The 21,307-nt window shown below is 43.5% G+C and overlaps 1 protein-coding gene across 7 annotated transcripts in view; it reads left to right on the forward strand.

Annotated features, from left to right (window-relative positions):
- Window positions 1-21,307, forward strand: part of trc (Serine/threonine-protein kinase tricornered) — a 78,068-nt gene that overhangs the window by 34,946 nt on the left and 21,815 nt on the right. The window contains exons 1-2 of one of the 7 annotated variants that reach the window (XM_066735542.1): window positions 52-425; window positions 1,769-2,168. The exons of 2 other annotated variants lie outside the window; for them this stretch is intronic. In XM_066735542.1, coding sequence (XP_066591639.1) covers window positions 2,006-2,168 — 163 coding nt within the window. In that variant the 5' untranslated portion in view covers window positions 52-425; window positions 1,769-2,005. Of the gene's footprint in view, window positions 1-51; window positions 426-1,768; window positions 2,169-7,857; window positions 7,886-12,212; window positions 12,782-13,031; window positions 13,619-21,307 lie in introns of those variants that run through there. 4 more of the 7 variants (XM_066735543.1, XM_066735546.1, XM_066735547.1 and 1 more) reach the window with 4 other exon arrangements.

The following is a 21,307-nucleotide window of genomic DNA, read 5'->3' on the forward strand; positions in this document are numbered from 1 at the left end:
GTGCTTCGGCTTTCCTACTCGCACAGTCGCGCCGTCAGACAGTCAGTCAGTTACACTCGAGCACGCGCGATCGTCTTACGACTCGTCGAGTGCCTCACGCGTGTGTGCACTCTTCTCGATAAATACCGTGCAGAAATCCGAGTCTCTGGATATCTCCTCTCGATTCCAGTCTGCACGCTCACCCTCCCCTCCCCTCCCAGTGCATACGTGAATTTTTGTGCACCTCGCCGTGCAGTTTCTAAATGTTGCCCGCGCACGCGAATGTAGGCCCGACTTGAGGAGGTCATTGGGGCATGAATGTATGCAGGAAGTGACAGTTTAAACACTCGTGCCCTCGCTTAAAAAAGTATCAATTTTAACGTGTTCATGAGTAATCAATTAAAAACTCTTTAAACTCGTTTATTTCCTCTTGTAATTGATTACTCGTAAGTTGCACACTTGGTCTATTTTTTATTTAATTCATCTGTTTCATTTCGATCGAGATGGAACGATTGTGCATTGATTTTTGGGTCGAAGATTGTTTTTTTTAATAGTATATTGTATCACGGGTTGAATGCGTTAAGTTTATGTCATTGAGCCGGAAGTCTGAGACAAAAATGGTACGAGCAACGAAACCTGTGCGAAACGTGGGCGGTTTTATTTGGTTTTTGTCAGGTTCAATTTAATAGTTTGTATATGTTGGTAGTTATGAAAAGTTGCGACGTTTAAATGTCCCGTAGCTGAAATTAGCTCGGAAATCTGCTTGCATTGCCTAGGTAAAGGACTACATGTGGATATAACGAGGCGCGATTAACACGATGAGATTTTAAGGCCAATGGTATCGTGTATGTACCAAGCTGTTACGGGCTGTACGGTTAGATGCGTAAGCCACACAGTTGAAAAATTTACATTTTAGTGCAATCATGGATAATAAAAAAAGCATTATTATATAGAGATAAATGGTAACGAAAGGGATAAAAGCGGCTTTAGATAACTGTTTAACCACGCGTGATAAGAATGTTAAAAATTCGAGTTTGCGATAGTTTGTTCATTTTCCAAGAAATTATTCACCTTGCTCATGACTGACCACTCGAATCATCATTAAAACCAATAACGCTATTTATTCTGCAACAATTTAGTTACGTAACAAAGAAAATTGTTACCCAGGTACTTTTAGCGGACCCTCGTTAACGCTCCTTCCTCGGGTATTACATAGTTTTTTAAAGTTAAAACTTTTAGCAACAGCAGTTTTCTAATTAATGACTGCTCGTAACGAAGAGAAAAAATGAAGCATTATTAATTACCTTACAAGGGTTACCCGAGTCTCGTGTAATTTTCAAATTGTAATATATCATCATCATTTTGAAGAGGAGGGGAATATTACCGATTGAACCGTTAGATTCTGTTTTCCTGTTAGAGCGCTGGATACTACGTATATGTATGCGTTTATTACTTTATATTCATTTTCCGTGACGTAAATGTGCACGAAGGCCGGACCGATAGAGCAGAATTTAATAAGAAGTCGAGTCTTACAATTAGATAACTATAGAGCATAATGAAATTCTGAGGCTTTAGCTTGTTTTTCTAAGCAATTTATTCCTGAAGCGATTTTTTGTGCTAGAAAATGAACGAGAATGCTCAGGCTAAGTTGATCGATGACACACCCACTTTAGTTCTTTAATAACCAAAAGTATAATTTGTTAAATCATTGATGACAGTTTAGCCAAATCCCAAAATGATCATCGATACACAACAATATTTAGAACATGTTCATTCTCTGTTATTTCAGAGTCCGGAACGTTTGATCGAATATTTATCTGAAAAATATTTTATCAAAGGACGACTAAAGTACGTTCAACGATTTGCAAAAGTGACTTCGGAGCAAGGTGAAGGTAGATGAGACCTTGAAGTGATGTTCGATGGTGTCTAAAACGTGATTGCAAAAAGTGATTAAATTCAAGGTTACCAATAGTGTACGATCGTTACTCGAGGAAATATTTGAACTTATGCTAGCGCACACATTCGAATGCATCAGTCTCGCGTAAATGAGCTTGAAACCCAGCCCGCTCTGGAGGAAGCGGGAAGATTACCTTGTTTATCAATGTATAATTTCAAATTGTTCAAGACTGTGTGGACTAAGATAGGACAAATGTGCGGGTACATTACTTGTGCCAAGTCGTATCTTTCAGGTTAGTTAATTAATTTATCTTAGCATTAATTTTATACTATTATATCTCTCATGACTTTTCACGAGAATTCCAGCATTATTGCGGATGCTTTATAAATAACGCAATCTCTTCGATAGATGCTTACGAATACTACGAGATTTTCCTGTGAGATTTAATTTTTTTCAAACATACTCCTCTTTATTAATCGCAAAAATTGGTCGATCAAAATACGAATGTTCAATGATTCTTGGAAATATCTTCTTCTTCCTGAATGATAAAAAATCCTTTGACAGGATATACCTCGGTTTAATAGCTGAACAGGAACGAGTTCTTTATTTCATTGTCCAAGCGTGCGTATCAAAGGTGAAGAATCGAAATTGCATTGCGTGTCGACCGCGATCGCTGATATCTTTTACGCACATATATCCATCCAGCATTGATCCGTGTTGCGTGCGATACACGTTGATATTCGCGCAGTGGCTCATCATGGCACAACAAAAAAATGGCCTATTGTTGGCCGGCAAATATCGTGCTGGTCGACACTCGCTCGCCAGTGCGTATTTCCTTGCTCCGTGTTGCCTTTCAACGGAAGTTGCGCTCCATAGTTTTCCGTTTTCGTTCCTCTAGCCTTGCCTACGATGAAATTCCTGGATTATTATTTTAAGCTGAAACAAACATAAAATAGAAAATATCGTGAGGTCGCTGACAATGAAAATGGAAATTCCGTGTGAAATAATGAATCGATGCATTGATTTTCCGGAAGCGTCAGCGACGAATTATTTCCCTCGACGAGTCGAGGATGTAGTGCGCTGTGTGCTAGGCGTAATAACTCTGATTAATGGAGGAACTGGGGGATCCATCCGTGTTGCGATATTTGTTTGTAGGGAAAAAGCGCAAGCGCAAAAAATCAACGTGTCATTTCTTGGCGCGTGACGAGAATGAGAATTCGTTGGTCTAGCGGTTGCGTATGTATATAGTATAGCAATTTATGCGGGTATGTTTCCTTCGAAGTAACTGTACGCGGGAGAAAAGTCGTATGTGTACATTTCTACGCATACCGATAGATCCGCCGGCTGTATATACAAACGCCTGTGTATCGCACGTGTGTGTCGATGGTGGGGGTTCTTGAATTTCTCACCCCTTGCTTCCACGCGTCCTTCGTCCAGGTTGAGAACCACGAATACCATACAGTATATATATACATATATACGAAGTGGTATTTAAGAAAATTGCGCAATGTCCATATTTAGTCTGATTGGAAAGCAATCATTATCGAGGCTTACTCTGCATTGTCAGAAAAATTGTGCTCCAATATGGAGTCGACAGGGTCGTTAAGCCGGGCTATAGGAGGATGTTCATTTAGGGAGTTGCAAAGACTGCATTTTTCTAGCGAAATAATTTTCGCGATTTAATCGAGTTGCGAGACAAGTCGCGTGTAGCGAGAACCAGTTGAAAGTGGCATGATGGTGGTCGTGTGTGGTGTACTCTTTCGTATGGAACGTTCTCTTCCTGTCTGGCACAATGCCCAATATGGGTGGTAGCTTAGTCTCCACCTGCTGTCAGGATTGGAACACCCGAAGGATCCTTCGATATGGTTGTCTTGGCTGGGAAATTCAGGTCGAGCTCGATGCGAATGCGTGTAAATTTCACTTTTATTGTATCAACAACCTTTATCATTTTTTTATTGTGATCTATCCTCCCACACCCTCCCCCCCCCCCCCCCCTCCGCTCTTTGTTTTATTCGTCGATAATTTAATAAAATTTTAAAGACAATATTATTATTTTTCTAATCGCGTTCATATTTCTCATACACGAGTGATAAACTAGAATAATACAGAGGAGATTGAACGAACGAGAGAGAAACGTATTTATTTTTTGTATAATCCCTGTTAAGAGGAAACTATATATATATATATATATCGAAAAGATTTATTTGGCTGAATATTGCTGCAATCGGATTTATATGAAATAGTAAAAAATCGTTGGGAGAACTCTGTAAACTCAATGTTTAGCCCGTTTATTAGAATTTCACGATAAAAATAAACTGTAAAAACAGGACTATCGCAATATCAGCGATATCGGCGTAAGTTCGTGGCAAATATAACATACTACAACAGCGTAATTTCAAGATCGACAGAGAAAACACGTCTAATCAATGATTGATAACAGCATAGATTGTGGATCGTTGCTACGCTTGAAAAAAATTCCGAATGATTTATCGAGGTGAGCCTGTAACACGACAATGCTGGTTCACGCTCTTTTGGACCTGTCACAAATATCGGGAAGTGGCTCTTTCCGTTCAACTTCGGATAACAAATACAACAATGCTATAATTATTTTTCAAACGTTTCTAGGTATCTTTACAAAACCTTCGATGCCTGGTTATCAATTTAACTCCTAAATCACAAGATGAAACGTTTGCTCGACTGATCAAAACTAATTCATGGAATATCACCTGCCGAAGAGCGTTATCCAATCTCATATTTTGTAGATGTCTCGAGAAACTCGAGTTTGAAAAATATTAGTCTGTACAGGAAATTAAAATAAACGAGGGTTACGACCTCGACTCTGTGTATTCTACGTGTGTGTGTGTGTGTGTGTGTGTGTGTGTATCTACCTGTGCTTACATGTGTTTCTACCGATTACGCGTGGGCATTTCTCAACGTAGCATCTGTTTTTCGGGAGAAACGAGCATGAGATGGTGAGAAGCGCTGCTCGTTCATCTGAAAGTTGGGCCAGGCAGAGGTCGAACGGTCTCTTGGTCCAGTGGGATCCTCCACAGGGCACGAGGTCGCTCTCCCTCGGTTTCGTCTTTTCTGCCAAAAGGCAGGAAACGCGCCTTTTAAAGATGAATGACGCCTTTTATTCTAAGACGATCTTCAAGCCGCCATTGAGAGACCTTTGAGTGCTCGTCTTCCTCCTTCGCACCTAACTTTTCTCTCTCTCTCTCTCTCTCTCTCTCTCTCTCTTTTCCTTTATTCGACTCTAAAAAGAGAGGCACGATAGTCACTCTTTGCCCACCTCCCTATATCTATTTCGTTACTCCAAAGATACCTCACCGATCTCGAGCAGCAGAACCAGAAACCCTGAAGAAGACTCCCCTTAAAAGAATTTAAAAAACTCTATAAAAAATACCCAGCTTAAAATTATAAGATTCTAAACGTCCCCGAAGAAATTCCCTAACAACTCCACCCCTAGTACTCTCGCGCTAAAATTTTTCTCTCTCGATTCCTCGAATTCTTCCCAAGGAACTTGGAGGAAAAGCGCAGCTTCGAATGCGGAGCAACAATGGCGCCTGCTTGACTATAAATAGTCAAAGTGCGAAAATAAAGAACGCAGCTTCTTCGCTCCTTATTCGCAGCAAAATTTAAACAAATCAAAGCATTACTCTTTCACGCTCTCCTTCGAGGGTCGCAACCCACTTTTTATGCCCAATGGAATACGTCATAAAAGAGCTGCAATTCCAAGAATTTTACGTCCCGGTGATAAAACAGCTAAATGCTTTCTTCGGTGGTTATAAGAGTCATTGTTAATGAAAGAAAGAAGCAATGTGGAACTTTCACCATCATTTTTATCGCGATTCACCGGAGTCAGCTGAGTCGGAGTATTCCGGATGAAGGGACGATGATGGCTCGATAGGGGAAAAATCGCGAGGACTGCGTTGCTTCTGGATTCGAGGTTGGAGTTTAATCGTGCAATGGGTGGGTGAACCTCGTTTGCTCGTTGGTAAGTGTGCGCATCTGCACAAGGTAGATATACTGGATGCGGCGGAAATCTGGAACAAAAGGGACTGGTAACACGAGCCGGCGGTTGAGCCAAGCCAACTCGTCCGCTCCTTCTTCCTCCTTGTGCTTTCACCGCGTTACTCTTTCTCTATCTTTTCCTCCGACGTGTGCTACCATAGCGAGACACAACTGGGCTGTTTCCTTGGCAACACGCAGGTACGCCTAAGAGAACCTCGGGCGAAACGTGCTTTAAAGTCGGGGAATATCCCTTTAATATTCGCCATTTTCTTTTTTATTTATATGTCGTACCAATATACAATTAATTTTCATCTTTGTCTCTGTCTTCGGAGCAACGGTCCCTCTTCTTGTATCACCAGCTACAATCATTGGTACATATCGAGCTGCCTTCGAAAGCATTCGCTCTTTGGTTTTTTTTTTGCCCCTAAATGCTCTGTCCTTTTTCATCCAAGGTAGTTTTTTGCTCCTGGCAGATCAGATGTTGGAAAAAATCAATAAACTTTGCCTGCAGTCCCTTTCAGTGTCCCCCCTCCCACTCCGCTCCACGTCACCCTTCGTCCCGACGCTCCTAGGTCCATTCTAGCTGTCCTGTTTCGTTGCGGCCAGCAGACACCTCGTTTGCGTCATGCGACGAGCCAACCACCGCCATCATCACCGTGCAGACGCGATCCTCTGGAATGAGAAATAGGAACGGACCGCTCTGTCGACTACACGCTTCTCCTGCAGATTTTTCAGGCTTGACATTCCTCGCTCTTGACGCACGTGCATAATTCACCTCCATTATTCCACCCTTTCCCTCTCAACCCCCCCCCCCCTTTTCTCGAAGAGAAATGTTCGTTATTTCTTCGCTGTCCGTCCATATCAACGCCCACTACACTGTCACTCCAAATCGAAGGAAAACCTTCGGTTGTATCAGGATCGTGGGCTCTCGTTATTTAGTCGTTGGATCGGTCTAACTCGAGGCGCGTGGGTGTGCGAGCGTTCGAGTGGTGAATTTAGAGGAGAACGAAGCCTCGTAATGAGAGAAAGGTCTGTTCCGATTGGTATTACATGCATTGCCAGTGGATTGCACTGGGAAGGCACGGAGTATTTTGTACAAAACGCACGTACAGTTTTCCTGCGGCTTTTCAAAGTGGCGGATGACGAATCGCGCACCGCTTGATTCCCAGCGAGAGACGAGAGTGGGAAAAAAATTGCGTTTAACAATAAGCAGCTACTGTGTCGCGTTTTATGCTTTGCACACGGATCCTCCTTTAAAAAAGAACCATTGTGCCGTGCTTGGAAAATTATTCGGTTGGCGCGCGTGACCACCTTACCGTTTAGCGTTGCAAGGGTCACCCAGTCGTTTTCGCATTCTCCTGTGGCAGTCGCTTTCCTCGTGGTACAATTAGGAAAATAGCTAAATATTAATCGCACTCGTTATTTCTATTTAGGCCATATATGCGAGGACTCGCTTCGTGCTACTTTAATTCTTCCATCGACTGTTTTCATCTTTCGCTCCTACGGCGCCATTTGTACAAACAATGCTGCGTTCTCCAAGTGGGACTTATCATCGAGATTCTTAAGAAATTTCAATGGAAGTATTTCCAAAGCAGCACAAAGACACGGATATAATCTTGTTTACAGTCTCACACGAATAAATTAAAGCTCGAAAAAACAGGATTGAATTTTAATGGGAAGTCCAACTCTCGGGCAAATTCATCTTGGCGTATGGAGCGTGCGTTAATATATTTCTGATGCTCCACGAACGTTCCAATCACGGATATTTGTCCCGATTTTGTACACGTCTCCCGATTTTTCGTTTTAATCAAGCCGATGTAATCAAGCGCGCCTGTCTACGAAAAATATTGATAAAAAAATGTGAGACAAGGAAGAAGACTGTGGTTTTTAACGTTCTTTCTCTTTTTTCTGTTTTAGGTTAGTATGTTACTTCTGCCTAATCGATTTCATCCGAGCAGACAGCGACTCGTTATTACCGCTTAATGACATTGAAAGGTAAAACTTTGAACTCTTTCATCCCAGCTTTGCTCCGCGGTGTTTTAACGGAGATTCGAGCAGCTCGCTTTAATGGAACCGAATGATATTTCCGCAGTCGCCGATGACAAACGATTTCCTCCTGCTGTAATACCGAGAAAACGAGTTCATGCGTAAAACATTCTCATTTCTTTTTTTCCGTAAACCGATTGGTCCATGAAATGAATTTTATATATCGACTGATTTCGTTACCAATACTACCTCGACTATATATACGCTTCTGGAAATATTATTCAAAAATCGAATCCAACGTCTCTCTTTTATCTCCTCTTCCGCCACTGGAAAAAATCTTCCTTAACTGTCCATCATCGAGCCTCCGCTTTTAGTTCGGATCATACTTAATTTAAGACCCGTGTCGTGTTGCAATATCTAAAAATTGTCGAGGAGTTGCGTCGATCCTCGACAAAAATAATTTGATTTCCTGCACGGTGGAAGAGTGTCACTATCGCTTTCCTTTAGAAAATTGATTTACCGCAGATTGGCTCGTACATAGGAATGTAAAAATTTTACACTTCTTCCCCAGGAATAAATTTGCTCTTCTCTCCAGGCATCAGTCCTCCAGTCAATAAATTCACCAGACACGGATCAATTTAGGAAATTAATTTCGTCGTTATATACGGATGACCGCTAAAAATAGATTCAATCGGAGAGAAACTCCTGCATTATTTAGAAACGAACAATTGGCGAATTGTGGGTCCGAGAGAGATGGGAAATAAGGAGGATCGATAGCTCGTGACGAGAGAGGAGCATCGGTTCTCCAATTGGTCTCTGAAATTAGCTTGGATGCGCATCAGAATCCTCTGGCGGAAGCCACGAGCCGCTATTGGTATAATAACTGCTGTAAAGAGAGTCACGTACTTACGTAAGCTTATGTAAACGTCGCTATTGGCCAATGCAATGCGCGAATCGTTCGGTTTAAACAGAGCGCAATCAAAATTACGACGTCCACCACTACTACTATACCGCTGACTATCCTTCGCGGAACGTGGCTTCGAATGAAATCATTGGACGGTAAAAGCGAAGTCGCTTTGACGACTGACACATCTTTCCATTTCCATCTCTCTCTCTCTCTCTCTTCTCATCTGAGAGCCGCGCGTGCTACACAGAAAGCAACTCTTTCGAAACTCGCCAAGTTTATTTCCACTATCCACGCTCTCGGTTCCAATTAGTACCGTGGAACGGGACTTTCCATCCGGACCATTGCGTTTGTTCGGGATGAACGGACGTATTGGATAACAAAAACAGCACAACCCACACCTAGACTCGGCTCCTACCATTTCTAATATCCCATTTCCGTCAATGACTCTACCTCCATTATTTCCGTCCTTTCTGTACTGGCTACATAAAATATTCTCGCTAATTAGACACTGCGAAACAACACGGCTCGCCAAACTATTGGCCTTTGCTCGAATTCACCCCACCATGGACGTGTAGGAGTCGTAATCGCTCCAGAGTTACGACTCTTACGACTGTACGTTTGGATGGGGAAGCAGGTGAGGGTCTCGATAACACGAGACACTTTATTTACGTCTATCCAACGTAGCAACGATATACGTATATAAATAATATTCCAATACTTCTCTCTTTCGACATAAAACCTCGCAAATAAATATAATAAAATCCCCATATTTTTATTGAAATTTTCCATCAGGAAATTAAAAGTTCTAGAAAAAGTTTGTAATTAGGATGATGCATGAAAAGCACGAGGATCAGGGTTTCGATAATGCGATATGTGTGAGTAATGAAATATTGCAGTGATAAATATATATATATAGCTATACACATCGACAACGATGGGAACCTGATAGTGTACGTTGGTTGTTGACGAGCAACACGGGTCTCTAATAAGTCTGTGCAGGTTTTGCTGCTGGGAGATATGCAAAGACTGAAGCTATGTCTATGGAAACAGTGAATGTAGGTTAGAGTGCGGTAGGGTAGCCAAGCCACAGCAAGCGAGCTCGAGCAAGCAGCTGACGCGACGGAATCAATATTCCCACGTGTACACCTATACCTCGTGAATAATCATGTTCCCAGTTACACGTATCCGTGCACGCAAACCTGTAAACCTTCGTGCCACACAGCCACATTGCACACGCTTGCACGGGCGTGAACTGGCTACGCACGGCTGTATACCGATCATTGGATATACGTACACGCTAATTCGCTTGACGTGCTACAAGGGAGTTGTCTCCGAGTCTTGTACAATAATAATAATAAACAGAATCTTGGTACTCGAATCCCCCCCCCCCTTCCACACCCATTGTTTTTACCACATTTTTAACGCGACATTTTCAACCACGACAAAATTCATCTTTTTTTCCAAGAGATTAATAATTGTTGAGATTCACACTCGCGGATTTTCAGTGGAATCGTGATTTTTCACCGCGTACTACGTTAACGATTCATCGATAGTGGTACCGCAGTAGATAGCGTCGTTGGTAGTCGGACGGTGCATGTGAGTTTATTTCAGTGTCATGGTTTATCGGGTATTGGGGCTAAATTAGATTATCGAGATGCAGCTGGGGTAATGCGATCAGCTGCTTTGACCGTTGCTCGTGTGACGTCAAACCAAACGACTCCTTTTCCACGTTGCACGAGGTCCGCTTTGCGACCGCAAACACCTGCTCCGTCAAGTTTACGAGTATCAAATTTTCACGCGCGCTCATCTGGATCGTCTTTGTCGATCCCTCGTCGTTCTCCATCAACCTGTGCCATCGGTCTTGGGTGTTCGGGGTACTCGCTCGGGATTTCATGAAGTTCCGTTGCGAAAATTTAATTTTATCGCGATTCTAGTAACGGGAACATCCTTGGAACGTTCCGAGAATGTCCTCCGAACGTCCTGTGGTACCAAAGAAAGCGACGCTTCTTTTATTTCTAATTGAAAACTTTCCCACAGAGATTCGTAAGTTCAAGGTTCACTTATCGATGGCTCGTGATAGAGTGTAACAATGAGTGTGGCCTATCAGGATACGCGCCAAGTGTGTGCAAAGCAAATGTGTATTTTCCGCTACGTAGACACGCAGATAACGAGTAGGTGTACACTTTGCGTCTACGAGGCAAGGGCACGTAGATTATTCAGAGACTCGGAGAATGCGTTCAAGGTCAAAGTTTTTCGACCGTCGCTCGATGACTCCTCGATCCGTCAGGCTCCCGCTGTTTTTCGGTTTAACGATTCGCCATCTCGTTTATAAAATACGACGCAGGCGTTGCCGTATTTCATGTTCGGCGTGTGCCTTTAATCAAGAGTGACGTAATCCTGAGATTGAAGGTTCCCCAATAACATTATTATAACAGGTAGTCGAGGCTCGTTTCTCTCACTCGCTATTATAAAACGCAATCTGACGAAACCTATCGTAATACTTATTTTTATTTCTGTCAGATTCCCCGAGACAAATAATTCTGCGATGCTAGCATGAGTTGCATTTATTAATTGTTTTTCGCAAGGTAGATGGTATTTAGAGAATGGGAGGATCCTCCGCTATCTTTCGAGATGAAAAAAACATTATAAATCTTTGGCCGGTCCCTCGCGTCGCTAACGCGGAGCGATCTTTCATTTTTATGACGTTACTTCTATATATATATATACACACAGCAAGGATGGATATGTTTGACGGAAGAAACCAGCACGCCATGCATCATCGACGTGTAATCGTGCCGATCCTTCAAAGTAACCAATACATCCATAAATACAGAGTGCGAGAGAGAGAGAGAGAGATAAGAGGGAATCTTCTCAACCCCTATATATATACACAGCTTGATTTCTGGTTTGCGCAAATGGTAGAAAGAAAGAAAGTCGGTTTAACTCAGCCGGTCAATAATTCCCGTTGACCCGAAGCCGGATCTCAAAGCGCGCATCACGCGAGATTTCTTGGTTCTCGCTGGATAGTCGTAGTGGAGGGTCGATGCAGTGTGTGGGTTCTTGGTTGAAAAGAGGCAGGTATACGCCGCGGAGGGAACGAAAGTCGTTGGAACGGTACAGCAAAGTGGAAGGATACGCGTGGTGTCGCGCAACGTCACGACACAACACGCTGCGAGCCAAACAGAGTGTCGAGTCGAAGCAAAAAACTGTAAACGAGGCAAGAGCCTCTTCGGGGTAGCAGACTCGCTCTAACCGAAAGAGAGACAGCAACAACAACAACAACACAGTCGTCGAGATCACATTCGACGAAGACGCGGGCAAAAAAGCAGCGTCGTTGCGCTCGCGCGCGCAACAAGGGACTCTCGACTCGACGGTCTCCACGCGCATTCCTCTTGGACGACGACGTTGTTGTTGGAGGGGCTCAGCCTGGCAGGATTGGCTGCAGTTGGCGCCACTGGAAAGTCAGAGTGGCTCGCGCGAAGATCGAGCCTCTCTCCGACCCAGGCCAGCAAACTCGGACAGTTTCAGGCCGCGCGCCGCACTGGCTCCTCTCGCTCGCTCCACTCCCGCGTCATCACCATTTTCTAGATACGACATTCTTACGTCTAGAATTTTGCAATTTTCTATCTCCAGGATTCTTGTGTTTTGTTCCGTTGGTTGCTTCGAGTTCCTCTTCCTCCACTTCGCGCGCACCGTCCACTCGGCTGGAACCATGAGTCTCGGAACGAGAGTCCTCGTGAACTTTTCGAGGAAATAATAAGAATAAAGGTAGAGAGAAATCTCGTGGCAGAGCTGGGAAAATTGGCGAGGTTCCGGTGGACCGTCGAATAAAGAAGAGAGTCGCGTGTGCTGATTTGATCCCGGCGCGCACCACGTGACCCAACGTGGAGCAATCCAGAGGACGCTTCTGGCGGAAGCACGCGGCTTCTCGCGAGCCTGCGGAGCGGAAGAGTTGGCTCGAAGCGATCGGGCAGTAGAGGAGAGAACGCGTTTGTCAGGTGAGCGAGAGAATTCCATAGGATAATCTTGCGGCGTATCGGAGGTGTTCCTCCTCGAGTTTACCGAGATTGATGATCGATAAGGTATTATTCGCGTTTTATCAACCTCGCGAGTTTTCCGCTTCTTCCTCGAGTGGTCGCGATACGTGTGATTCTGATGCGTCGCGGCGGAAGTGGTTGGGAGGGGGGGGGGGGGGGGGGTGGCACGCGTGCGCAAGCGGACAGTGGCGATCGGATCAGGTGACGAGACGATTCGCCGCACTTTCGACTTACCCCTCGCAATAACAGAGGCTTGTGTATAGTTAGAGCGGCAGTCGCACTCGACGAAGTCGACGAAGGATGAGCGGAGAAGAGTAGCGGGTCCGGGAGTCGCCGTTTGGCACTCGCGCGGCGCGTCTCGACGTGTTTTGGACTCGCTGCTGCTTCCCTTTCTTCTTTTCTCCAAACACATTCCTACCAGTCATTTCGTCTCTACGCTTTTCAAAGTTTAATGACTTTCGGATCACCGTGTCGCGTCGAGCAACCACTATTTCTACTTCTCGAGATGTTTCGACCTTCTCGCGTGCAGAATTTTTTAGTTTAATTGCTGCTGTTGATGGTCGGGTAAAAATTGATTTTTTCTCGTCAGTTTTTTCCACAGTGCACAGTGTGTGGTTTGGAAACAAGACTTTAGCCGCTTTTCTCGAAGTGCGCGTCTCGTGATTCGCGTACGTGGCTCGATCCACCGCGCGAGTGCTTCGATACTGGCGAGAATCGCTAAAATTGGATACCTCTCGCCGGTGCGTCCAATTGGACGATGCACCACTGCATAATATCGTTCTACTCTCGATAGTCAAGGTACGAAGCAGCTTTCCGAATCCTTTCAGCCACGAGGAAAACGTTCGATACAGCTTCGATTCGTTATTTCCCACTTTTCACACCAATCCAACCATAAACGTCGATGCGTGTACTTCTTCTGGATATTGTACACGCGTGCACTCGGTGTTTCGCACGTTCTCCGATAAGAGGGAGGGGGGAGGACGACAAGAAGAATGTGCAGGACGATTGAGTCATACTGCTCAGGGTACGCGTGTTTATACACAAACGCATACGTGTCTGGTACGTTGCGAGTGACTTTGAAGGACTCGACTGTGATTACGCGACTACGAATATTCGTTTCACACGTGCTACTACCACTGCAACGAAGAGAAATGCAGTTGGAACAGCGTGTTATTGTTGTACTAGAAAATAAATTAAATACTCTCGTCCCCCCCCCCCCCCCCAAACACCCGAGGCATTACGAAACTCTTCAATGGTCTTTCAACGTTTTCGAGGGGTTCCAAAGAAACACAAACCTCTCGTTTCATTGCACCGTTCAATTATTGCGCTCGAAATGGCAGACGGTTATTTTTTTGTTGGTAGATTACGAGAATAACGATTGCTATATAAAAGCGCGAAATGCTTTTAACCGCAACTTCTAATTGCATGACCCACGAGAATTTTAAACAGTCGACTGTTTGACTTTGAATATTCATGCACTGTGTGCCTAGAGACGCTCGTAATAATTCAGCGTCAATGACGGTGAGAAGTATATCACATATTGACTTTTAAACGATGGAAAGTACATTTATCGTTCCATCCACATTAATCGAATTCTTACGCGCGACTACTTATCTCGTTGGAACAGCGGTTCCTCCACAGTGTTTCAACACTAGACCCGAGGAATCACGCTGGATACTGATTTTGCCACGAGAAATATAATCGATAGCGCGCTGTAATGCAAGGTGTTAAAATAGCCTCAGCTTAATTCGCGTTTCGCTTTATCGATTCTCGCCGAGATTCGGATTTAGAATGGTATACCCGACAGAAAGCAGAGAGTGTAGCGATAAATTGCGAGGAAGCATTGAGTCGGTAAATTTTCCACGGTAGGTGAATTAGTGCTAGCGCGGCTTGCGACTAGCGGGCAGCGAAATTCGCGCGAGGGAGAAGTTTGAGTGTTGCCCGAAGGAAATTAGGCCACCGAGCGAACTTTATGCGACAAACGGTACGTACGAGCACGAAAGCGTGTCCGAGCGTGCGCCCTCTTCCAAGAATTTATTTTCATCGATCTTTCCCGAAATTATCGTCGTGGTACGTTGACTCCTATTGCAGCGAGAATTCATTCGCGTGGATTCTCGCGTGGTTTAGCGGTAGATATAACATTCCGCTGGCAATTATAGTAATAATGAGGTGATGTTTGTTAATTGGTCGGGAAGGAAGCGTTTTTTCTTTGGAATTGTTTGTACAGAAAAATCTTGTTGGTTGCAAAAATTAGAGCGTTTATTTCAATCGCTGGAGTAACCAAATATTATATTCTTGAGATTTGTTTCTATAAAACTTGCTAAAAATTGTCATTGCACTTTGACTATTGTCACAGTGAGAATTCAACTATGTAGCTCTACTCGGATGGTTTAGCAGCGAAGACACCATCCTCGCAGCAATTATAGCAACAATGAGACAGTCGTAGTTAATTGGCTAGGAAGGAAGTGTTGTTTCGCCAGAATTGTTTATACAGTAGGAATCTTCCCTGATTGATTGCAACATTGCAAGACTCGAGCTTTTTTTTTTATCACCGAATTAACAAAACAATATTCTCAAAATTTATTTGTATAGAACTTGCTGAAAATTATTATAGTACGTTGACTCTTCTCCAAGCGAGAATTCATCCACGTAGGAAGCCACATATCTACTCACATGTCGCAGTAGCAAAGCGATCTTCCTAGAAACAATAAGATAGGAGACGTCGTTAATTGGCTAGGAAGGAAGTGCAGTTCCACCAGAATTGTTAGGTTGCACAGTAGCAATCTTCCTGATTGATTAAAACGTTGCAAAATTCAAGCTTCTCTCTATCATCAAATAAAAAAGAAAACACGTTATATCCTCAAAATTTATTTCTACAAACCTTTCTAAAAATTCTCCTCGTATTTCGACTCTTCTCATTCCGAGAATCCAACCGCGTAACTACTCAAATGGGGTTCACAGCAACAAAGCGATCGTCCCCTCGGCAACACAACAAAAACACAATCCTCGTAAATTGACTATATAAAAAAAAAAAAAAAAAATACAATTCCTCAAAAATAATTAACTCCAACAAAACAAGAACCTTCCCATCGACCAAAATTCTGCAAAACCCAACCATACGATCTTGAAAAAGAAAACGTTTCAAGATCGCTGTGCCACAGGAGAGCGGAGTTAACCGAGTTAGGGCTGCGGTTGATGGACGATTTAAACGAGATGGGGCCAACGCTCCGTCGAGTCGTCGTTAAAAATTTCAGGTCACGTCGGTGAAACGTTATCGCGTTCCCTGCGTGTAACGAGAGCAGTGCGTGTAAGTCAGCAGCAGCCACCACATGGCCGTGGCGCGGTTGTTCCCGGTGCACCGGTCGTCGACTGTGAATCAGCCTTTATCCGCGTTAGCGATTGCGTCGAGCTGGAAACTCGTTTCTTTCTTCCTCTTTTCTTTCCACGTGCGAGCTCGTCGACTGCGGAGAGAGACGGTCGTCTTGCCGGTTGCCGTTTCGAGGCCTCAAATCCGTTAGTAGGTGAAAGAGCAACGGGCGAGTGCACGGGTGCCGGACGCTCTGCTTTAGTGACTCAGCTCGAGAATATCCGTCTACCCCCCCCCCCCCCCCTAACGCGTCACCCAACCTTACCTTCTTGTCCCCAGCCGTAACGCTTAAACCCGACCATTGTGATCCGGTTCTTTCTTCTTTGCCTACGAGAGACCATTCCAAATTTCGCAACTCTCCTCCATGCAGCTTTTTAAAAACCTTCCAACGATTATTCTTCGCACGCCACGCCGCCTTTCGACGTCCACACTCCGGTTCTGCGTCTGCATCAAGATATTCGAGAGAAACAAAGGAATTGCGAAATTTTCCAGCGTTGCAACGTGCCTCCCATGGGTTGTACGCGAGTTTTTATACCAGATAAATATTTTAGCCAGAGTGCGATGCAATATTTCTCGCTTCGCACTGGATCCACCGCGCAACCGGAAGTATCATCTTTCTCCGTTAAGGACCCCTCCCGTAAAAATAATGGCAGCGATTTGGCGTTTCGAGCATCGAGGCGAATTTTCGTCGTTCTCGCTGCTCCTCGAGGAGAATCTCGTCCTCTTGGAGGAAAAATGGAGTGGCGCCTCCTCCTCCCCCACGCGTATCCACGGGAGGGCTGCTCCCCAGTTTGACCCAAATAACAATCGCATCTCGATTGACGTATCTGTACCACGTTTCCGAGGAAGAATGTTGTTCCTTGTACAGATGCCATTTCCATCGAGTCTGCCTTCTATTCCTTCTGCCTCCGGTCACGTATATATTCCACCATTTCCTTCTTTCGCTCGGAAACCGCCTTTATACATCATATATATATATCTCACAAAAATATCTGCCATGAAGAAAAATCAAAGCTCTCCCATCAACGTCCCCAAATCTTCTTTCCCCATTATCGTTCCAAGTTCTCATTGTTTCAACAACCGCGTCCTGGAAGAAACCGGTCGACGCAACCTTCGCCATTCGAGGTGTAGAACGGCGGTTCGGACGTTTTACCGAGCGAATCGTAAAAAGGTTAAAAATAAAAGCGTCACGCGGAAGAAGGGACCGGGGATATTACCGTAAACTTCTGGTCGAAGCTCGCTGATCATTTCGCGACGATTCAGGAAAGGGGGGGGGGGGGGGGGTCTGGATCCCGCGAATCACACGCCGGTCCGTCGGTCGCTCGAAGGAACGCGTTCTCCGGAGGAAAACGGCGCCAGGTGACCTGTGAAAACTGGTTTCTTCCGCGAACGTGCGCGCGGCTCCGTCGAAGAAACTTCGGTTCGTGCGTCTCGCGGTGGTCGGATGTAGCGAGAGGACGAGTGCGTTGTCCAATCAGCGGCCGCTGAGAGTGGAACAGCTGTTCGCGAGGAGATTCGACCTAAAAATACCTTGACCCTTTGTATCAACTCGTTTAAATGGGTCAGAGGAAAAGTATACCTTGGATCGATCTTGTACCGTGCATATATATATATATATATATATATATGTTCTACGAATTTCCGGATAGGGACAAACGAAATATTTTACTCTCTCGCTCGTCCCAGTGTTTCTCAATGGCGCAAATTTCTGTAATAACAGCTCCTTCGAGCGTTAAATCGCCACATCCACTGTTATTCCTTTCAACGGGGTGCTATTCCACGCGTTTTACAAGCTCGCGTGATTACACATCAGAGTTCTGTGCAGCGCGCGACTCGATGCTTTTGAAAGTTTTTAATGCGATGCGATCAGAACCTAAGTGCCCGGTGGATTCCGCGGATTTCGTAGGATAGACGTAATTACCGAAAGCAGCCTCTCCCATTTTCGTGGAATTTCTCTGTAAGCTGTAGGAAAATAACGAATGCTTCTTTCCAACAACCCTGATGAGCAAGAAGAGTCTCGACGATGCTTGTAATGTTCGGACGTTTAAGGATGATATCGTTCTTACTTTGAATTATTGCAATGGCTTCTGTAGATGTATGCAAGGTCATTTTTGTCCTTGTTCAAAATTAGGAATAATTATTTTACTATATATATATATATATATATATATATATAACGACAAGAGTCTTTGTCAAAACACTTTTCAGCAGTTATATACGTATAGTTAAAAGTATCATATGTGCCTGAAAGCGTGCGCAGAGATTCGCTCCCAGCCAAGTTTAAACTGATATATGCGCTATCGCTATTATCAAGCGTTTTTGCCGACGATGCATACTGCAGATTCGAAAGTGCATATCGCTCACGGTGCTAAATCGCAGTAAATTTTTAACGAGCTCCGATGTAAATATTTGTAACAAGCGCGAGTTTACGCGATTGAACGAATGCAAGGAAAATCTGCTACCTGCCGTGGGAAGCTTTAGATATAAATATGATAGAAAAAATGATCAATTGTGTAAATCGAGGTCGTTGAACCAATTACATATCGTAGATCGTTTCTCCCTGAACAATAGCGAAGGTATTTGTATAGAGCACTGGTATGCAATTAATATGCTCGGTGTACCTTGTCCCTCTTTCGTTCGCTGCTGTGTGCATGAATTATATCGTCTGCGTGATTAAACGCTACGATGACAGGATTATAATCATGAGAAGCTGTAACTGCCGAATGGATAATGATATTTGTCCTGCAAGAGTTGGAGGGTCGTGCCACGTTTGATAATAATATTTCACTTTGGACGAGAGTGGCAGAGATGGAAAAAATTGTTACAACGAGAGTCCACCTATATATTTTTTATTAACAATTAAGTAGAAGACAATTATAAATCTGTAATTAATTCTAACGTTGACCACTGACAAAAGAAGGTCATTTTTCGTTGAATCGATCATTACAATATTACATTGTACGTTACGTAATAAAATTATTGCTTGTATCATTATGAAACCGATGAAACGTTTCGTGTACAAGTTCTATTTAATGCAATAGTTTATTCGTGAAAATATTGCATTCTTTCGTGTTGATTATCGAGAAATTACATAAAGAGGCTGTAATAATTTCGATTAATGGCATAAATAGGCTAAACGAACGAGTGGCTTAATTGAAAGAAATTCAAGAGAATGTACACATGGCTGTGATTTATTTGCAAGCCATCGACTCGTTATCCAAATCGAGCATTGACATGGACCGATCTTGGACTGAAAGGCTTTTTTCAGAGGCTTGCGGTATATGAGATTAACGATCTGTTAAGAAAACAAATACAGACGGTCGTTTAAAAGAGTCATTGAAACACTTGTCGAGAGAGACTTTAGATTAAGGAGATTAATTGTACGCGGTTGGAAATGACAAAGCACGACGTATATATATATATATATATATATATAAGAAACGAGCATCACAGCTTTTCCCTTTCGAGTGCCTACAAGATCATCCCGCTTTTTATGGTAGCTGGAGGCCGTTTTCAGGCGCATTCGCTTCTCTTTTTGCCCCCACACGCGACAAGATAAAAATCTTTAAACTCTCGGGTTCATCCATCGCGATGAGATCGAACGACCGGCTACATGAGAGGATCGGTGTAGCACGTGCGTTGGCACAAGTCAGCGGTGTATACGTGAAATTAAACTGCCAAGTCGATTCAATCGAGCGAAAACAAATAGACGAGCCATCGTGGCGGACGATTCATGTAAGAAGATGGCTTATTGGTTAAAGGGGGGGGGGGGGGAGTGATCGCTATATAGTCTTTGTTAATAGGAATATACCTTATTTTGGGTGGGTGTTTACATCGATGTTCTTATTTATACAAATATTTCTGTACGTTCAAAATTCATCAGTTTCTTGGTGAACATCGTGGTGATTAACTCGCGAAAGTGATATATTTAGGAAAATATGGGAATAGCGAAACGAATATTTGACAGTAATAATTTTTTTATTTTTATATTTAGTCTCTATAGTGATTAATTTTTAGTAACTGTTAAATTAAGCCATTGTTAGTAGGAATATACCTTATTGGACGAGTGTTTACATCGATGTTCCTATTTATACAAATATTTCTGTACGCTCAGAATTCATCAGTTTCTTGATGAACATTGTGGTGATTAACTCGTGAAAATGATATATTTAGGAAAATATGGGAATAGCGAAACGAATATTCGACAATAATTATTTTTCATTTTTCTCTTTATAGTTTCTGCAGTAATCTATTTCTAGTACTGCTAAATGAAGTAATTGTTAATATAAGAATATAGCTTGGACGTAGTGTTTACATCGATGAACCTATATACACGATCACACAAATATTTCTGTACACTCACAATTGATCAGTTTCTCGGAGACCACCGTGGTAATTACCTCGTGAAAGTGATATATCGGGAAAACATGGGAATAGCAAAATGAATATTTGACAGTAAATATTGAAAAAAATCTCCACTTTTTCCCTCTACTTTCCGCAATAATTAATTTCCAGCGCCCCAGAGTTACACAAAGCTTTTAAACCGTGAAATTACCAAGCGCGAACGATACCCCGCGCTCGAGTCAAAACGGGAAACGATCATGTACCGTGGAACATATTGTCCGGTTGTAAAATAATTGATAGCTCAACGATACATAAATAAGAAAAAGGCGCGTTACGTCTGGTAGCAAAAAGTGCGCAATGATTATACAACACAGGCCGCTTTACAACAATAAACAACAACAAAGTTACCGCGTTCGTTCCGCTAATCGAATCGGTTATTTTTCTTGAAGAACCGCGTCTCGCGCGTTTCGTTCTCCACCGTTGTCAAACTCGAGGTTTTCTTCAGCCACGAGACTGCGACTAAGAATAAAGATTAACGAAGCGAGTGGATGGTCACGTCCATCGAGGAAACAAACGTTGAATGGCTTGGAAAATAATTTCAAAGAGCGAAAACAATTCGTGAAGGGACTGTATATATATAGTCTTGCGAGGAGATTAATGCGAATGGGAACAAAGGGGCAGGTTGAGGAGCCGAGAGATGCTGAAGCGGACGAGCAGAAGAGCAAAGGAGGCTTCGTGTTCTTCCCTCGGGTTCGTCTCACGATTCGCGCGCGCTC

This window comes from Prorops nasuta, unplaced genomic scaffold, assembly GCF_024137725.1.
Source record: "Prorops nasuta isolate Cenicafe-Biocafe unplaced genomic scaffold, Cenicafe_Pnas_1.2 PNAS00014, whole genome shotgun sequence".
Taxonomy (NCBI): Eukaryota; Metazoa; Arthropoda; class Insecta; order Hymenoptera; family Bethylidae; genus Prorops; species Prorops nasuta.